At 52.1% G+C, this 17,943-nt stretch overlaps 1 protein-coding gene across 3 annotated transcripts in view; it reads right to left on the bottom strand.

Annotated features, from left to right (window-relative positions):
• The window catches only part of SUSD4 (sushi domain containing 4), an 81,715-nt gene extending 65,602 nt beyond the window's left edge, over window positions 1-16,113 (bottom strand). For 2 of the 3 annotated variants that reach the window (XR_009550289.1, XM_060192446.1), the window contains exons 1-2: window positions 15,800-15,982; window positions 15,334-15,481 (exon numbers count right to left, since the gene is read on the bottom strand). Coding sequence is in view for 2 of the 3 variants with exons in the window: in XM_060192446.1 (XP_060048429.1) it covers window positions 15,334-15,466 (133 nt within the window). In the remaining variant the exon portion in view is untranslated. Of the gene's footprint in view, window positions 1-15,333; window positions 15,482-15,799 lie in introns of all 3 variants that reach the window. The other variant, XM_060192447.1, reaches the window with a different exon arrangement.
• Between the last annotated feature and the right edge of the window lie 1,830 nt (window positions 16,114-17,943).

Here is a 17,943-nt window from a genome sequence, read left to right as displayed (position 1 = left end):
CAGATATATATATTCAGAATCTTTCATCCCCAAAGAAAAGATTAGACAGTCCCTAGTCATTTGAAGGACAGTGAGTAGTAGGGAAAATTCCCAGCAGAGACAAGATTCTGGGGTTCCTGTCCCAGCTCCTCCCTCTTCCCCCAACCAACCAAGACCCCAGCACCTTGCTCCTGTCGGTGATTCCTCTCTAGACCTGAGATTATGACAGTCTGTTGGGTTTGGTCTCCGGTTCAAAAACCACAAGTCCAAAGCCTAGACTGTGAGGACTGCGGATCTGAACAAGGACATTTGTCATGTCTCCAGTATTTATGATGAGGATAGAGGAAGGAGAAGCAGAAAAGAAAGAAAGAAAGAAAGAAAGAAAGAAAGAAAGAAAGAAAGAAAGAAAAAAAGAAAGAAAGAAAGAAAGAAAGAAAATATGAAACTGAAAGTATCGTTTATTACACTGGGAACAGTAGTATGATTGCAGTTATAAAGTCCATAATGTCTTCACATGTCATAATCACATGCTGAATTGCAGAGATAACTGAGAAAAAAGCATTGCTTTTGCACATTTATTGCAATATTTCTCATGCTGCCCACATTTTCAAAGGGGGGGGGGGAAGATGAGTGTTTTTTCCACACCTGATTCTGTCGAACGACGAAGGCTCCAGGGTCCTGCCTATCATCCGTTCACTCCTGCCTCTCCCTCCCTGACCGGCCACAGCATCAAGGCCCAATAAACACTGGTTGAGTAAATGATCAGCCTCCCTCTTCTGTATGTATTCATTCTTTTGATATTTGGAGAGAACCCACTTAAGGCAGAATTTTCTTTTCTTTTCTCTTTTTTTCTTACAATACCGAGTATTTACCATGGCTGAGATGGGGGAAGGATTCAGTTAGAGGGCAGTGTCCCCGGGGGAGCCCATCTGAATAACTATGTCACAAGCCCCCAGTCTCTGCTGCCCCTCCTCACCCACCACTTCCCCCAGAACCCAGGACCCTACAGGTGTCTAAGTTCTAAACAAAATTCCCAAGATTGAGTCACTAGCGGGAGTTTCCCAGTCCCTTGAAGGCTATCTGCTTCCCTGTGTGGCCTATGTCTCCACTGAGTGACAGGCTCCGTCTCAACACGTTTCATTGATTGATTGATTGATCTATTTTTGCCTCCAGGGTTATCTCTGGGGCTCGGTGCCATGCCGGCACTACAAATCCACTGATGCTGGCAGCCATTTTTCCATTTTGTTGGGTAGGACAGAGAGAAATCAAGGGGGGGGGAGATAAAAGAGAGAGAGAGAAAAAAAGATAGAAAGCTGCAGACCTGTTTCACCACTCGGTGGGGGGGGGGGGCTCGAACCCGGATCTTTGTGCTTTGTGCTACGTGTTCTTAAGCATGTACCACGGCCCGGCTCCCTTGACACATCTCTGAGCCTGTCATTTTTCTTTCCAAATTATCATTTTATTGGGGGCTTAGTGGATTACAGTGCAGTTGCTGACACCCGGGGACAATTTCTCATGTCGCTGTGACAGGTGTCAGCAGAACACTCTGATGCCCAACGTGGGTCCCTCTCCAGACACAGACACATACATGCACACACACACACACACACACACACACACACAGACATATACATGCACACACAGAGAGAGACACATACATGCATACACAGATACACAGACATATACATGCACACACATGCATGCACACACAGAGACACAGACACATACATGCACACACAGAGACACAAATACATGCACACACAGAGAGACACAGACACATACATGCACACACAGACACAGAGACACATACATGCATACACAGAGACAGACACATACATGCACACACAGAGAGACACAGACACATACATGCACACAGACACATACATGCACAGAGAGACACAGACACATACATGCACACAGAGAGAGACACTGACACATACATGCACACACAGACACACAGACACATACATGCACAGAGAGACAGAGACACATACATGCACACACAGAGACACTGACACATACATGCACAGAGAGACACAGACACATACATGCACACACAGAGAGACACTGACACATACATGCATACACAGAGAGACACAGACACATACATGCACACACAGAGACACAGACACACACATGCACACACACAGAGACAAAGGCATATCCATGCACACACACATACACACACACAGACACACACATGCACACACACACAGAGACACACACACACACACACAGAGCAGGCACCCCTTGTCTGCCCTGCAGATGGAGGAGCAAAAGGTGAAGGTGGCTCCAGGTGCAGCACACGGCCGGCTCCTTCCAGAAGGGCAGGGCTGACCTCACGGCATTGGGGGGGTCCCTGGGGGTCTGCCCAGGCCTCCTCCACAGGCACAGCCCCCGAGGTGCAGAGGCCCACCTGCTGGCCCTGCCTGCAGAAGACACCAATCCTGCTGAGGAGACAGGCCCGGGGTGGGGACTGGGGACTGGGGTGGCCAGCTGAGCTCTCTGAAGAAGCTGAAGGACAGACAGATGGCCAAAGGATTTGCAGACGAGGTACAGACTATGGCAGAAATACTCAGCACAGAGAACAAGCCAGAACCCCAGGAGCCCAGGGAAGGGGGGAAGAAGCCCCCAGCCACCAACCCCTCCCCCAGAGCCTCCTACCCCGGGAGAGAAGGTACCAGAAGCCATCCAGAGCCCCCTCCATGCTGCTGAGCGCACCCCCTCCTGTTAACCCCAGCCTCTGAATGGAGGCCAGAATGTTCTGCTGCGTCTGCAGCCGAGCCCAGGGCAGATGAGCCCGCACGCACGTGGCCTGCCACCTCCCCGCTGTGCAGTGCAGTGCGGACACCCAGCATCAAGCACTCAGGCATCGCCCTAGCAATAAGGACAGCCGTCTTGCCTGCCAGTCAGGATGCCCTCAGGAGCCAGGCGAGGCATCTGCTCTGCTCTCACCAGCCCACCCTCCCTCTCTCTCTCTCCACAGCCTGCTGGCCAGGTTGTGCCCATGTGGACGTCTTGCAGGAGAGGCAGGCTCTTCCTGAAGGGGACTGAGCCTCACCACAGATGCCAGCAGCCAGGGCTCTGCTCCAAATGCTCTGCCTCCAGCCCGGTGAGTGGTCCCCTGCACTTTCCTGCAGACACTTCCTCTCTGCAGCGAAAGCCCTAATCACATCCCTCCTAATCACAACTCACCAGCTTCCCAACTGCCCTCCTCCAAGGCTGCGAGGCCCCCCCCCCCAGTGACCCCTCCACCTCATCACTGCAGATGCCCAGTGGTGACTGAATAAGGAAGCCAGTCTCACCTCAGCTTCCACACTGCTAAAAAAAAAATTCTTTTCGGCACCAAACGCCGGCTTGTGCCACGGCCCCTGGAGACATCTGCTGACTGCAGTGGAGGGTTCCAGTGCCGAGCCCTGGAGTCGGACAGACCCGTGGATCAGTCTGCCTGCCAAGCCTCTTCTACCTGCTTCTCCCCAAGACTGCCCCGAGCTACTGCTCGTCTCCGGTACCTAGTTTTCCTCGTTCTTTCTGAGTTTCTGCTTAGGCTTTCCTCACTCTAGTAGGAGGAGAGAGAGGAGGAAAAGGAGAACAAGGAGGAGGAAGGAGGCTAAGGGAATAACGTCCTGTAGGTTCTGCCATGCATGTCAGGACAGGGAGCTGTGTGGGGCCGTGGGCTCAAGGGCCAGTGGTTTCCGCACCTCTGTGTGGGGCCGCGCCTTGGACACCCATCCTGGATTTGCCAGTCTCTGCTCTCTCAGGACAAAGGGAGGTCTCTGCAGGGCTCAGCCCAGCAGCAAGAGTGTGCCTGCATGCCAACCCCTGCCGCCTCAGATAGTATGATGCTTCCACTTATCATGCACCTGACTCCGTTTTTTAAAAAAAGTTTACTTAAATGAGAGAGATTCACAGGGAGACCAGAGCCCTGCTCAGCTCTGACTTATAGTGGTGCTGGGGACTGAACCTGGGACCTCAGAGTCTCGGGGACAAAAGTCTCTTTGCAGAACCATTATGCTGCCTCCCCAGCCCACCTGTCATACCTAATTCTAGTACTGACCATGAGAGGCTGACCAAGTATTACCTCCAGTTGACAAATAATGCAACTGAGGCAGCAGTGATGAAACTCACCATAGGCACCTTGTATAAGACTCTCTATCTCGCCCGCCCTTTCTCTCGAGAAATGAACACACACACATCAACCTAGTCATTATTACACACCCCGTCAACAACACAATGGCATACACAGGAGGTGAATGGGACGGAGGAAGGACCCTAGACCTCCAATTGCCAGTCCAAAGGGAAAATCAGGCAAGCCTTTTAGTGGCTGCATCGTGATTCAGAATTGATTTGCTCAGTCTACTCCTCCGTTTTGTTTAAGTATGATTTAAACACAGAGGCGGGCCAAGCCAAGACAGACATTATGCTGTCATGCTATCACTTCAATTTTCAGAGGTCTCCTGAGAAAGAAAGTGTTAAGATATATCCTCAGATTCAACTCTAAGACAGACACAGAGGCAGAACAGAACTCACAGAACAGCTGAGAGCTTCTCTCAGGAGTAACCTGCAAACCCATCAGACAAATACAGTACAAGCAGGTCCTGCTACTTCTCATGTGTGAGACTCAGTATCTCCTAAGTTTAAATGTTGAGAGAAGGAGGCCAGGCGGTTAAGCGTTCACATGTCACAGTACACAAGGACCCAGGTTCAAGCCCCTGGTCCCCACCTGCAGGGGGAAAGCTTCATGGGCGGTGAAGCAGGGCTGCAGGTGCCTCTCTCCCTCTCTATCTCCCCATCCGGAGTCAATTTCTCTCTGTCTTTACCCAATAGTAAATAAATATTTTTAAAAACATTGAGGGGGGGCAGACAGTAGCGCATCGGGTTAAGCACACATGGCACAAAGCACAAAGACTGGTGTAAGGATCCCACTTCAAGCCCCCGGCTCCCCACCTACAGGGGGGTCGCTTCACAGGCGGTGAAGCAGGTCTGCAGGTGTCTGTCTTTCTCTCCCCCTCTCTGTCTTCCCCTCCTCTCTCCATTTCTCTCTATCCTATCCAATAACAATGATAACAATAATGTTAACAACAATAACAACAGACAACAAGGGCAACAAAAAGGAAAAAATAGCCTCCAGGAGCAGTGGATTTGTAGTGCAGGCACTGAGCCCCAGCAATAACCCTGAGGCAAAAATAAATAAATAAATAAATAATTTTTTTCTTTTTTTTAAAGAAACACTCTTCTTTTCTTTATATTTTTATTTATTCCCTTTTGTTGCCCTTGTTGTTTTATTGTTGTAGTTATTACTGATGTCGTCATTGTTGGATAGGACAGAGAAATGGAAAGAGGAGGAGAAGACAGAGAGTGAGAGAAAGATAGACACCTGCAGACCTGCTTCACCGCCTGTGAAGCGACTCCCCTGCAGGTGGGGAGCCGGGGGGCTCGAACCGGGATCCTTATGCCGGTCCCTGCGCTTTGCACCACATGCGCTTAACCTGCTGCGCTACCTCCCAACTCCCATAAATATTTTTTTAAATGTTGAGAGAAACACAAAAGATTCCTCTATATTGAGAGTATGTGTGATTATACATATATATGTATGAATATATTCCTCTATATACTGAAAATCTGAATTTGAAGATAATCGAGTTGTACAATCTCCGATATCAGAGAACCCACAGTATCAATGGATTTAGTCTCTATCCTCAAAGGACCTGCCTTCCTCCCGGCTGACCCCACTCAAGCCCCTATTATCTTCTATAAATGCAGCCAAAGCAAAGAAAGAGAATCTTACTGTATTTATTCTGTTATTCCAAGAAAAAGGAATCTGGTTCTAGAGTGGGTTTCCTGGCCCAACTCTGGTCCCCATGCTGCTAATTCCAGGACAGAAAAGTCAACTGCTTTAAGCGGAAAGAGAAGATAAACTTATGTCAGGAAAAGCAGAGTCTTCAACTCCAAAAATAAGCATGGCCCATCCTCTCTCCTGGCAACTTTGACTGACTAGGAGAATGCGGACCTGATCCCTGACTAAGTTTACTGGGCTCTGAAGCTCCTCTCAGGGGGTCCTAAGGGTGAAATTCCAGCCCAGGAGGCTGGGCGGCCCTCAGTGAGGTCCTGGGTCTGCGCTTAGCCTCTCCCCTGCCCTCCACCCCTGCTCTGCTCGGCTCTCTCCAGAGTGGAGAGTGCCCCAGTGCTCGAGTCTGCTGTCATTCCCGAATAATGCCAGGAATTATTTTATTTCTCTGACAACCCCAGTTTACCTTGTTTACGATAAATAAAGCAATTACAACACTCTCGATGAAGAAGCTATTTGAAAATGCACTTTTAATGCCAGTTTGCGAGCAACTTGCTCTCTTAATTATTTTTATTTGCTTTTCTTCTTGAGTGGATAATTTCTTCTGTCTCAGAGCAGCACCGCAATCCTTTTGTTTATCGAAGAAATATTGGGCCACGCGGCACCCTAAAAGTCAGCATCTTAAGCATATACCGTCAAACAAACGTTCGTGAAGAGTCAGCAGCTTAGGGGCCCAGGTGGTGGCATACCTGGCAGAGCACACATGCTATAATGCTCGATGTGCAGGGTTCAAGTCCCCATCTGCACCTGCAGGGGAGAAGCTTCACCAGTGGCGAAGCAGTGCTGCAGGTGTCTTTTTGTCTCTCTCCCATTCTACTGCCCCTCCTCTGTTGATCTCTCTCTGTCTCTGTACCCAAAAAAAAAAAATCAAACATTTATTTAAAAGAGTAAGCAACTCTAGGGTCTCAAAAACTCAGTAATATACTTTGGTGCAACCATTTTGGAAACCAGTATAGGTGCTTCTTCAAAAAGCTAAAAACAGATTAAAAATATATATATATATTATATAATATAGTGTACTATATTATATAATATATATATATATACTACAGGATTGTGCAACTCCACTTAGCAGTCCCTACCCCAAACAATATACAAAGATAACTAACACAAGGAGAGTCAGGTGGTAGCGCAGGGGGTTAAGTGCAGACGGCGCGAAGTGCAAGGACCAGTCTAAGGATCCCAGTTCGAGCCCCCGGCTCCCCACTTGCAGGGGAGTCTCTTCACAGGCGGTGAAGCAGGTCTGCAGGTGTCTGTCTTTCTCTCCCCCTCTCTGTCTCCCTCTCTTCTCTCCATTTCTCTCTGTCCTATCCAACAACAATGACAGCAATGACGACAACAATAATAACAACAATGATAAACAACAAGGGCAACAAAAGGGAAAAAATAGCCTCCAGGAGCAGTGGATTCGTAGTGCTGGCAAAATCCTGGAGGAAATAAATAAATAAATAATAAGTAACACAAGGAGTTAGATCCAGCCCAATGCTCATGGCAGCACTATTGACAATGTTAGAACATGGACATAACCACAGTGCCAACCGAGGTGGCCACATACAGAAGATGGAGAACATTCACTCACGGGAATACCACCCAGCTATCATGAAAAGAGGGAACTCTGTCACTCACAGCAAAACGGAAGACGCTCGAGGGGATTATGTGAAATGAAGTATGCCAGAAGAAAAAAGTCACCCATGTCTTCAATAGAAAGATATAAAACTGAGGATGAGACAAGACACATTTTAAAAAGCAGACCGGTGAACAGCGACATCAGGATTCAGGTGACCTCAGGTGAAAAGGTTGGCGGATGAGAGACTGAAGGAGGGAAATTTAAAAGGTGGTTTTATTTCAAAGGAGAAGGAAGGAAGAAGGAGGGGGAGGCCAGGTGGTGGCACACCTGGTTAAGTGCACATATTACAGTGCACAAGGACCCAGGTTCAAGCCCCTGGTCCCCACCTACAGGGGGAAAGCATCACAAGCGGTGAAGCAGGGCTGCAGGTATCTCTCTGTCTCTCTCCCTCTCTATTTTCCTTCCCTCTAAATTTCTCTCTGTCATATCAAATAAAGTTTTAATAAAAAGAACAACAACAACAACAGTGGTTCAGGAGGTGACACAGGGGATAAAGCATCAGACTCTCAAGCATGAGGTCCTGAGTTCAATCCCCGGCAGCACATGTACCAGAGTGATGTCTGGTTCTTGATTTCTCTCCTCCTATCTTTTTTTTTTAATCTTTACTTACTTATTGGATAGAGACAGCCAGAAATCAAGAGAGAAGGGAGTGACAGAGAAGGAGAGAGACAGAGAGACACCTGCAGCCCTGCTTCACACTTGTGAAGCTTTCCCCCCGCAGGTGGGGACCCGGGGCTCGAACCTGGGTCCTTGCACATTGTAACATGTGCGCTCAACCAAGTACGCCACCACCCGGCCCCTCTCCTCTTATCTTTCTCATGAATAAATAAATTAAATCTTTTTTTTTTTTTAAGTGCGAGACTGTGTTCTGTCCTTCAACCCCACACAGTGGAATCATCCAGTCCGTCACAGGAAACAAGACGACCCTGTCACTTGTGATAATATGGAGAGAGAACTTGAGGACGTTAAGTGAATTCAGTCAGAAAGAGAAAGACATGTGTTGTGTGGTATTACTTAGATGAAGGATTTAAACCAGAAAAGTGAAAAGCAAACAGGCACTGCAGCTCACAGAAAAAAAGAGAGCGAGTGTGGCCCCCGAGCTAGAGGAGGTGGGGAGACAGAGAGAACCAGAGAAAGGAGGCATCAAAAGGTGCAAACTCCCAGTAATCACATAAGTAGTTGCCAGGAGGGAGGCTGGAGAGCTCTGACTACAGCAGCGCTGGACAGCCGACCTCAGAGCTCAGGGGTTCTCAGCATGACGAGAGATATTTTTTGCCCCCTCCGGCTCGATAATGTATCTGTGTGAGCCTGCGGGTGCTGACTGAGCTAATCACAGTGATCACTGTGCATGGAGTGCCAAGCCAGCCACCACACTCTGGGGGTTCAACTCAGTGCTGTATGGCCAGTGTATCTCAATAAAACTGGAACCGAGGAGCCGTGAAATTAGCACGTATTGAATAAGTGGGAGAGAGAGGTATCAGGGCAGAGAGGGCCAGAGGCCTGAGAGATTTGCTAAGAGTGGCTTCAAGATTTTAAGGTGTAACAAAAAATAAATAACAGATTTAGAGACCGGAATCTCTAGGCCTCTGAAGAAAGCATGATTGGTGGCCAGACCTGTGTTCCTAGCTAAACTGCCCTCAACAAGACGCTTCGTCTTTTTGTACCTCAGTTCCCTCTTGTCTAAAAAGGAAGCTCTAGGGTAGCTGCGAGGATTAAGTGAGCTGAGGCAGATTCACTTGGAGGAGAGCGCCATCAGGCATGAGGTCGGCCTTCCTGCTCTGACTGAGTTGCAGACTGTCATCTAACACGCGGATGGCCATGTTCAAGCTTGGTCTCAAAGCCAGCAGAACAGCTCCCTTGGATAGTGTGCAGTTCCTTCCGCCAGGTGAGTGACTCAGGTTCAAACCCAGCCTCCACCACATCGAAGGAAGCTTTGGTGCTGGAGTCTCTCTCTCTCTCTCTCCTTCTCCCTCTCCCTCTCCCTCTCCCTCTCCCTCTCTCTCTCTCGCTCTGCCTTCTGTGTCTCTATCTTAAAAAAATAAATAAAGATAAAATAGAGTTTGTCTCATCTTTCCCCAGTCCTTCATAGATGAAGATGGGGCTGGTTTTGGTGAAATATGACTGGGTCTGTACACAAAATGGAAAAACCTGTGTGTCAGCCACTTCCTTCCCCTCAATTCCAGGGGGCAGCTCAGACAGCATCCGGTGTGCAGGATGTCAATTACGAAATACTAAGTGAACTTGTGAAATAAGACAAACAGAAGCAGTCTGAGAGGGGCCGGGCAGAGGCACAACTGGCTGAGCTCACATGTAAACCATGCACAAGAACCAGGGTTCGAGCTCCAGCTCCCCACCTATGGGAGGCGCGCGGGGGTAGGGGGGGGGGGAGTTTCACAAACAGCGAAGCAAGTACTTCAGGCGTCTCTTGGTCTCTCTCCTCCTTTCCTCTCAATTTCTCTCTATCTTAATAAGGAAAAAGAAAAAAATAACAAAAAGGAAGCAGTCTGAGAAAAATCACCTTTCCATCAGTATCAAACAAGAACATGAAATCCTAGAATTAATTTTAAAACATACATAAGGGGGCAGGGCAGTGACTCACCCGGTTAAACTCACATAGTACTGAGTGCAAGGACCCCAAACAAGGATCCCACGCAAGGATCCAGGTTCAAGCCTCTGCTCCCCACCTGCAGGAGAGGAACGCTTCACAATTGGTGAAGCAGGTCTGCAGGTATCTCACATCTGGGTGCTGATCTCCAGGGAGTTGATCTATATTTCCTAGAGAGAGAGATGATCATCTCGGCTCAGGAACCTCCAAGCTGCCTCTTGAGGCCTGGGAGCTCAGAGAGATCCTCCTCATGACTCCGGAAGCTTCTAGATCTTACCGTGCTGGTAAGCTGAAAGATTTCCCAGGCCTCATATCAAGGGGGGGTCATTTACTGAGAAAACAGTTTGAGGGCTTGGGTTTTGGTTTTTCGTTTTTTTTTTTTTTACAGATAAAGTTAAGGGCAGCTCAGAGTTGTTGGCTTTTAGACACTGCAGTGTATAAAAAGTTCATACTCTACCAGCATAAGAAAAAAAATTAAAAAGCAGGGCCGGGCAGAGGCACACTTGATTGAACGTACATACTGCTGGTTCAAGCCCCCAGTCCCCATCTGCAGGGGAGAAGTTTTACAAGGGGGAAAGCAGTACCACAGATATTTACTGTGTGTGTGTGTGTGTGTGTGTGTATGTATAGGTATATAGAGAGAGATAGATAGGTATTCCCCATCTCCATCCCTCCTCCTCTCTCAATTCCTCTCTCTCTCTATCCAACTAATTAATTAATTAATTTGAAATTTTAAAAAAAGCTCCAAGAGAGGATCTCTTTGAATCAGGGAGTCCAACAAAGCTGAAAGCTACAGTCACACGGAGCCAGCAAGACCTCAAAAAACCAAAATGAAATCCCTGTCTCGCCATGGCAGAGGGGCAGCTGGGAGCTGCAGGTTGCCAAGCACGCACAGCACCGGCTACGTCCCTGGCCCCAAACCCATGGCAGGTGGGTCCCTGTCCCCTGCGGTGTGACATCCAGAATCCTCACAGGGGCTTCCCATGAGACCCTCAGCACAGTGTCCCAACACCCTGGCCCTCCTGGCCTGCAGGTATACAACGTTCTGTGGCGGCACAGTCAGTTCTAGAGCAAGGCCGGCCTCTGCTGTCTAAGCTGTCCGATCATAGAAACGCCTCCCTACCTTTGCACAGGGGACTCGTGCACCCCCCCACCATGACTCAGCTGTGCCCCCCCTCCTACTCTGGCCTCAGTGGCCCCTCTACCACCTCGAACCAGAGTCACTTGCAAAAATGGCCGTGGTCTCCACTGCCATGCCACTCTGACCCTTCTTATGACTCGGCCATACTTATAATTTTCTGAATGGTGTGGTAGCAGTTTGGGACTCTTCTGGGTGTTTGTTTGTTTGTTTGTTTGCTTGAATCCTGCAGTCAACCAGCACTAACTGAGCTTCTTCTGGGTTTCAGATGCTGCAGGACACAAGAACAGGTGCAGGCTAAGCTCGACTTCGATCTAGTGGGAGAGACCACAGAGGACCCCACTGAGTGTGGCAGGAGCCCAGGTGAGCCCAGGTGAGCCCAGGTGAGGGCAGAGCTCTGTAGGCGGGGAGGAAACATCATGACATGTTATAAATGGAGTGACAGAGAAATGTTTATAAGCAGGGGGTAGGGGGGGTGAAGAGTGTAAGGAAGGTCAAAAAGAACATTCTAGCTAGAAGTGGTTGGCACAGGACTGATGAGGGAAGCAGAATTCTGGAAGCCTCGGGCCCTCCTCACCACCTCCCCCAGCACTGCCCTGGCCTCTGTCCCTCACTCACACCTGCCCTTCAAGTTGGAGGCATCTGCCTCACTTGGTGGATGAGAGACCCCCAGGGCTGAGGGGTCCAGGCTGCAGAACGGCAGAGCTCAGCCTGGGCTGCTGACGTTCCAGAGACGTGCTTCTGAGGTGGACTTGGAGCGCTGACTCCAGGAACAAGCTCTTAGGTCCTGGGATGCCCTGCCTGCCCTCTCTCTGTGAGATGAAGATACGAGAAATTGCAGCAGCCACGCTCCCTGGAGAAGCGGGGGACAGCAGAGTTCTAGGTGTCCCTAGTGAATCTTCTCCCTGGGCCTGACTTGGAATCTGGTGAAAGCCACTGAGAGTCGCCTCAGGACAATCCGGGCTCCTGAAAACTGACCTGAGGCTCTGAGAACTGACCGCTACCATCCTGCTTGTCTCTAGGGCGTAACGTTTCACCGTCGGGTGGGGTTCCTGTCCCCTTTTTTCTCGGAATGACCATTGTCTCCATGGTCCCCTCTCTGGTTCAGGCTCTCTTGATACTGGTTGTATTAGGAACATGCTATTTTGCTCTCCTGGCTATGAAGTCTGGTTATTGTAGTTTCCTTTTTTCCAGTGAAAGCAATCAAAAATGAAAATCATTTCCGAAAAGCATCTCTTTTAAAAAAAAATACTCCTCTGTCAACAGGGGAAAAAAAAAAAAAGGAGAAAGAAGTGCTCTCTGGGGTCTGCTTTTCAGCTCTGGCCCACATGAAGATCAGACTGGGCAAGCTTTACACGCCGATGGGTGGGCCACTGTCTGGGTGGGATGCCTCTGAGAGACTGCTCAGAGCCCACAGTGAGGACCGAGTTTTTTCAGAGACGCCTCAGTCGAAGGCCTCACTCACCAAAGTACGGTCTCTGGCCACACCGCCTGGGGGCTTACTAGAAACATAGCTGGTCACCCCCCAGCTCAGACCAGCTGAGGCAGAATCCTTCCTGGGGCAGGTGCCCAGGTGATGCCCACGCTGTGGACGTTCTAGAACCACAGGGTGAGAGTTCTGGTGGCTTTTAAAATTTTTATTTATTTATTTATTTCCCTTTTTTGTTGCCCTTGTGGTCTTTATCATTGTTGTGGTTATTATTATTGTTGTTGTTGTTGCCGAATAGGACAGACAGAAATTGACAGAGATGGGGAAGACAGAGGGGAAGAGAAAGACAGACACCTGCAGACCTGCTTCACCACCTGTGAAGCGACTCCCCTGCAGGTGGAGAGCCGGGGGCTTGAACCGGGATCCTTATGCACATCCTTGCGCTTTGCGCCACATGTGCTTAACCCACTGTGCTACCGCCTGACTCCCTTCTGGTGGCTTTTATTACCAGCCGGGAGCCTCCAGAAACACAAACTCCTCTCCTTAGAAAGAAATGTTAATGGATGGGAGTCGGGCGGTAGCACAGCGGGTTAAGCGCACGTGGCGCAAAGCACAAGGACCGGCATAAGGATCCCAGTTCGAGCCCCCGGCTCCCCACCTGCAGGGGAGTCGCTTCACAGGCGGTGAAGCAGGTCTGCAGGTGTCTGTCTTTCTCTCCCCTTTTCTGTCTTCCCCTCCTCTCTCCATTTCTCTCTGTCCTATCCAATGACAGCAACAACAACAATAATAATAACCACAACAATGATAAAAAAAAAAGGGCAACAAAAGTGGAAAAAATGGTCTCCAGGGGCAGTGGATTCGTGGTGCAGGCACTGAGCCCCAGCAATAACCCTGGAGGCAAAAGAAAGAAAAAAAAAGAAAAGAAAAAAAAAGAAATGTCAGTGGAGTATATTCCCTTCCCACACAGACATACACTCTGCCCCCTCAAACTGCTGCTTTAGGATAAGGTTCGGAAACGATTCTTCCAGGAACTGCTCTCAGCCCAAAGGGGTTCAAGACGCGACAAAGTGGGTGGCCTGCCTTCCTGCGCACGGAACTCTCTCCACGAGCTCTGACACCAGACTGTGATAAGCGAGCCTCGCTCTTATCCTTCATCCTCAAGGTTCTGGCTCCTTTGAGCTTGGCGAGTTCTTCCTCGAAGGGAAGGGGTAAAAGGCACGTTGCACAGCCCGTAGGTCCAAGGGGCTGAGCTGTGCCGGAAGCTGTGGTGAGAGGTACCTCAGCGCAGCCCAAAGACCGACCAAGAGCATGGCTTTCACAGTTTCCACTTGCAACAAGTCAGGCCCAACTGGGTCAAAGCCCATCCATCCGTCACCTCCTGGGAAGAAAGACGCCCAAGGGGTGGAAGCTCATAGGGGCATGAGACGAAGGACAGGAGGTCGTGGAAAAGGGTTGTGGGACGCTCTCCCTGCGCCCGGCCCTACTCACGGCCACACTCTATGGCCAGGCCGAGGCCATGAACCCACCTGCCTACGTGCTGCCTGCCCTTCCCTCAGAAGAGGGAGAGACACAGCTACAGGGCACCAAATAAGCAACCCGACTAAAATAAATAGATAACAACAAAACGCAAACCAGCGGGTCCCCATCCAATGTAACTGTTTCCCGCTACCTCTGCCAGGCAGGTAATCACACAACGTTCAGACCTCAAGCTTGAGTTACTTTGCTGATGGTCCCCTGTGAAACCCCAACGTGGCGTTCCCTTTACCCACTTTTGCTCCTCTCTCTCTCTTTAACTGTACTACTTCAACACTACTATCTGAATCAAGCCCCACATCTTTGTCCGCCTACTGTCGCGTCTAACTGAGCAACAACATCTGGGCTCTGGGTAACATCCTTCTGATCTCTGACTATGCCCACCACAACTAGCTCGTAGAACACCGGGCACTGGCAGGAAAGGCGGGATCTCTCTCCCCCTCCCACCGCCAAGAGAGAGGCAGGACCCTCCCCGCCAGCAAAGCCGGCAAAGTTTAGGCACTGGAGACAGAATCTCTGGGTTTTCTTTTGGCTAACTCCCACTTGATGAGAAAACACCGCACTCTAATCAACCACCACCATCAGGCTGAGATGTCCCCCACAGTCCTCCAGACGCAGGCCTGAAGGGAAGGACACACTGCGCCCAGCCCAAGACAAAGTTCACTCCCCAAGTCACTGCCAGCCTGCGAGTCTACCTGCACACAGCGGCTTCTCGGAGTTCCCGCCCAGAGGCCCCAGCAGTAACCCACCCTGGATGCTCAGAGAACACACCGGCAGGGGCTAAAGGTCTGCAAACACACTGTAACCACACACAGGCCACTTTCTTTCTTTCTTTTTTTCTTTCTGTTTCTCCTGGCCAAAGTGGCGATAAAGGAGTGGGATGGGGTGGGGGTGGGCGGGTGGGGCAGGGTCTTTCCTCCCCAGAAACCGGGCTGGGGGGGGGGGGCTGATGGGGTTGGTGGGTCTGTGACTCCGGGCAGGTTCCACTGAGGAATTTTCTGGAACTCCAGGATTTCTGCCCAAAGGTGGTGCCAGCCTGGCCCGCGGGGTTCCCCCCAGCTGCCCTGGGGGGGGAGTGGCAGGCCGTCCTGCCCACAGGGTCCCCCTCCCTCCTGCAGCCCGGGGTCCCGGGGAGGCACTGGGGTGGGGAGGGGGGTGTGCGGGGGTCACTCACCGCCCGTGAGCTGCGCGGGGCCGAAGCACAGGGCCAGCTGGAGCCAAAGGATCACGGGCCAGGGGTCTCTGGGGGCCCCCGCGTCCGCCGCCCGGGCCGCTTCCATTATGCATCTTTCACCCGCAGAGGGCATCCGGCTCGCCAGCGTCTGCAGCCGGGGGCGAAGGTGACAATGCGGGGTGCGGGGGCCGCTCCCGCCCGGGCCCTTCCCAGCGCCCCCCCCCCAGGCCGGCGCCCCCACCGGGGTGTGCGGGGTGCCCCGCAGGGGACGAGGAGGGGCGGGGGCGGCGCTGTCCCCGCCGCCCGGCCGCCGCCGCAAAGTCCTCCGCCCGGCCGCGCCACTTTCGGGGGGCCTCTGCGCCCCACTCTCGGGACCCCCCCACCCCCGGGCGGCCTCGGGCCCCCGCCACTTCCGGGGTGCCTCCGCTGCGGGAAGAGGGAGGGGGTGTCCCTGGCAGGCGCTTACCTGCGGCCCCGCACCAGCCGCCTCCCTCCCGCGCCGGCCCCGGAGCCGCCCGCATCTGCGCGCGGGCTGCGCACGGCCGGGCGGGACGGAACCCCGGCGGCGCCCCAGCTGCCCGCAGCCTCCTGCGCGGGACCCCAGCCGACGGCGCGGGCGGGGGGCACGCGGGCCCGCCGAGGCGCGCGCCCGACACGGAGCCCGGAGCCCGGAGCGCGCGGCGGGCGGCGGCGGGGGCGCGCGGGGGCGGGAGCGCGCGGCCGCCGCGGCCAATGGGAAGCCGGCGCGCCTGCAACTGGCGGGGACGCGGCGCGCGCACGGCCCGCGGGCTCCCCCGGGGCCCCCTTTGCAGGGCTATGCCGGGCGGGCTGTGGCTCAAGCCGCCCGCGCCCCCCAGCAAGCCCAGCCGGCACCCTGCGCCCTGCGCCCGGCACCCTGCACCCTGCGCGGCCTGCACCCTGCACCCTGCGCCCTGCACCCTGCACTCTGCGCGCCCTGCACCCTGCCGGCCTGCACCCCGCACCCTGCCGGCCTGCACCCCGCGCCCTGCACCCTGCCGGCCTGCACCCCGCGCCCTGCGCCCTGGCGAGACGCGTGCGGGTGCGAGCGGCCTCCGCCTGCGGGAGACGCATCAAGCCGCCGCCAGGGGGCGCCCGCCGAGGGGGCGGGGGCGCAGGGAGGCTCTGGGGCGCCAGGGGGCGCGCGTGTGCGCTGCGGGTCCGCGCTGGGGTCGGGGCACCAGCTGTCTGTCCTTTTGGCGCGGGAGAGCTCAGCCCGCAGAGGCTGCAGGGCCCAGGAAGCCCCAGATTGCGCCCCGGGATTGGCCTTCCTTATGCAGGCGGGCTCCCTCCAGGGCTCAGGGTTCCAGCCCCAGCTGATCAGGGAGCGAGCTGATAAGTTCTGTCTCTATATAAAGTAAATAAGTAACTCTAAATAAATAACATTTTTAATACAGGGGCAGGGAGGGAGCGCGCCCGGTTAAGCGCACAGAATGCAAAGCTCAAACACACACACACACACACCCAAGGACCGGCGGTTCGAGCCCCCGGCTCCCCACCTGCAGGGGAGTCACTTCACAGGCGGTGAAGCAGGTCTGCAGGTGTCTGTCTTTCTCTCCCCCTCTGTCTTCCTCTCCTCTCTCCATTTCTCTCTGTCCTATCCAACAACAACAACAATGGGGAAAAGATGGCCATCAGGAGCAGTGGATTTGTAGTGCAGGCACTGAACCCCAGAGTTAACCCTGAAAGCAAAAATAAATAAATAAATAAATAAATAAATACAAATATTAATGCCCATGCACATGTTCTTTCAACCACACAAGATATATCTGAATATTATTAAAATTGATTCTTTTTTGCTCGGAGAATATCAGGGCTGAAATGGGGGAACCAGGTTTCCCTGGTCCAGCTGCCTGATCCACGCTTGAATCCCCTCTCACCTTGTGAGTGGTCCCCCCAGTCTCTTCTTGGGGAAGGCTGTTGTGTTCCTCAGTGGTGCTTTCAGACAAGCCCTCTTTCTACTGGACTGAAATCTTTCTCTCGGTCACTTTTTCCTTCAGGCTCTGGCTCTCGCTGTGGGCCCACACAGCTAGGTCAGATTTCTTTCTGTAAGCCAGAACTTCATGTATTTGGAGATGGCTTTCTGAACCCCTGGATCTCTCTTTCCTGTTGACTTAACTTGGCTCCTTGCTTCAGTGTGACAAATCTGGGACTTCCCACCGGGCTTAGAGCCTTCCCTTGGGTGTGTGTTCATAAATCCGGTCCACTCTCAGCAATCAGTTTGCTCCAAAAGGACTCTTCTTTCACTGCATGGGTTTTGAGCCTAAAACTGGTACTTCTTCACTCCTCAGCACTTGTTGTTAGGGAAATGCAAACCTGTGCAAACGGTCTACTTTAAAAGACAGGAAACAACAGTGTTGGTGAGGATGGGGAGAAGAAAAGAACGCGGCTGATGGGGTGCAACTTGCTGTGGCTCTGTGGGAAACAGCACGGAGAGTTCTCCTGAAGTCAGTACCTACAGTGAGGCGGAATTTGCTGATGGACGACAGTGATGACAGTTCTCTTGGGGGCATGTGAAATGTACCCCTGTGGCAGCAAAGTCCCATAATTGCTATTTCCTCAGTAAAGTAGGCAACAAAAAAAAAAAAAGAA

Source organism: Erinaceus europaeus, chromosome 6, assembly GCF_950295315.1.
Source record: "Erinaceus europaeus chromosome 6, mEriEur2.1, whole genome shotgun sequence".
NCBI lineage: Eukaryota > Metazoa > Chordata > Mammalia > Eulipotyphla > Erinaceidae > Erinaceus > Erinaceus europaeus.
Note: the sequence above shows the minus strand (reverse complement) of the source record. Positions and strands in the feature narration are given on the sequence as shown.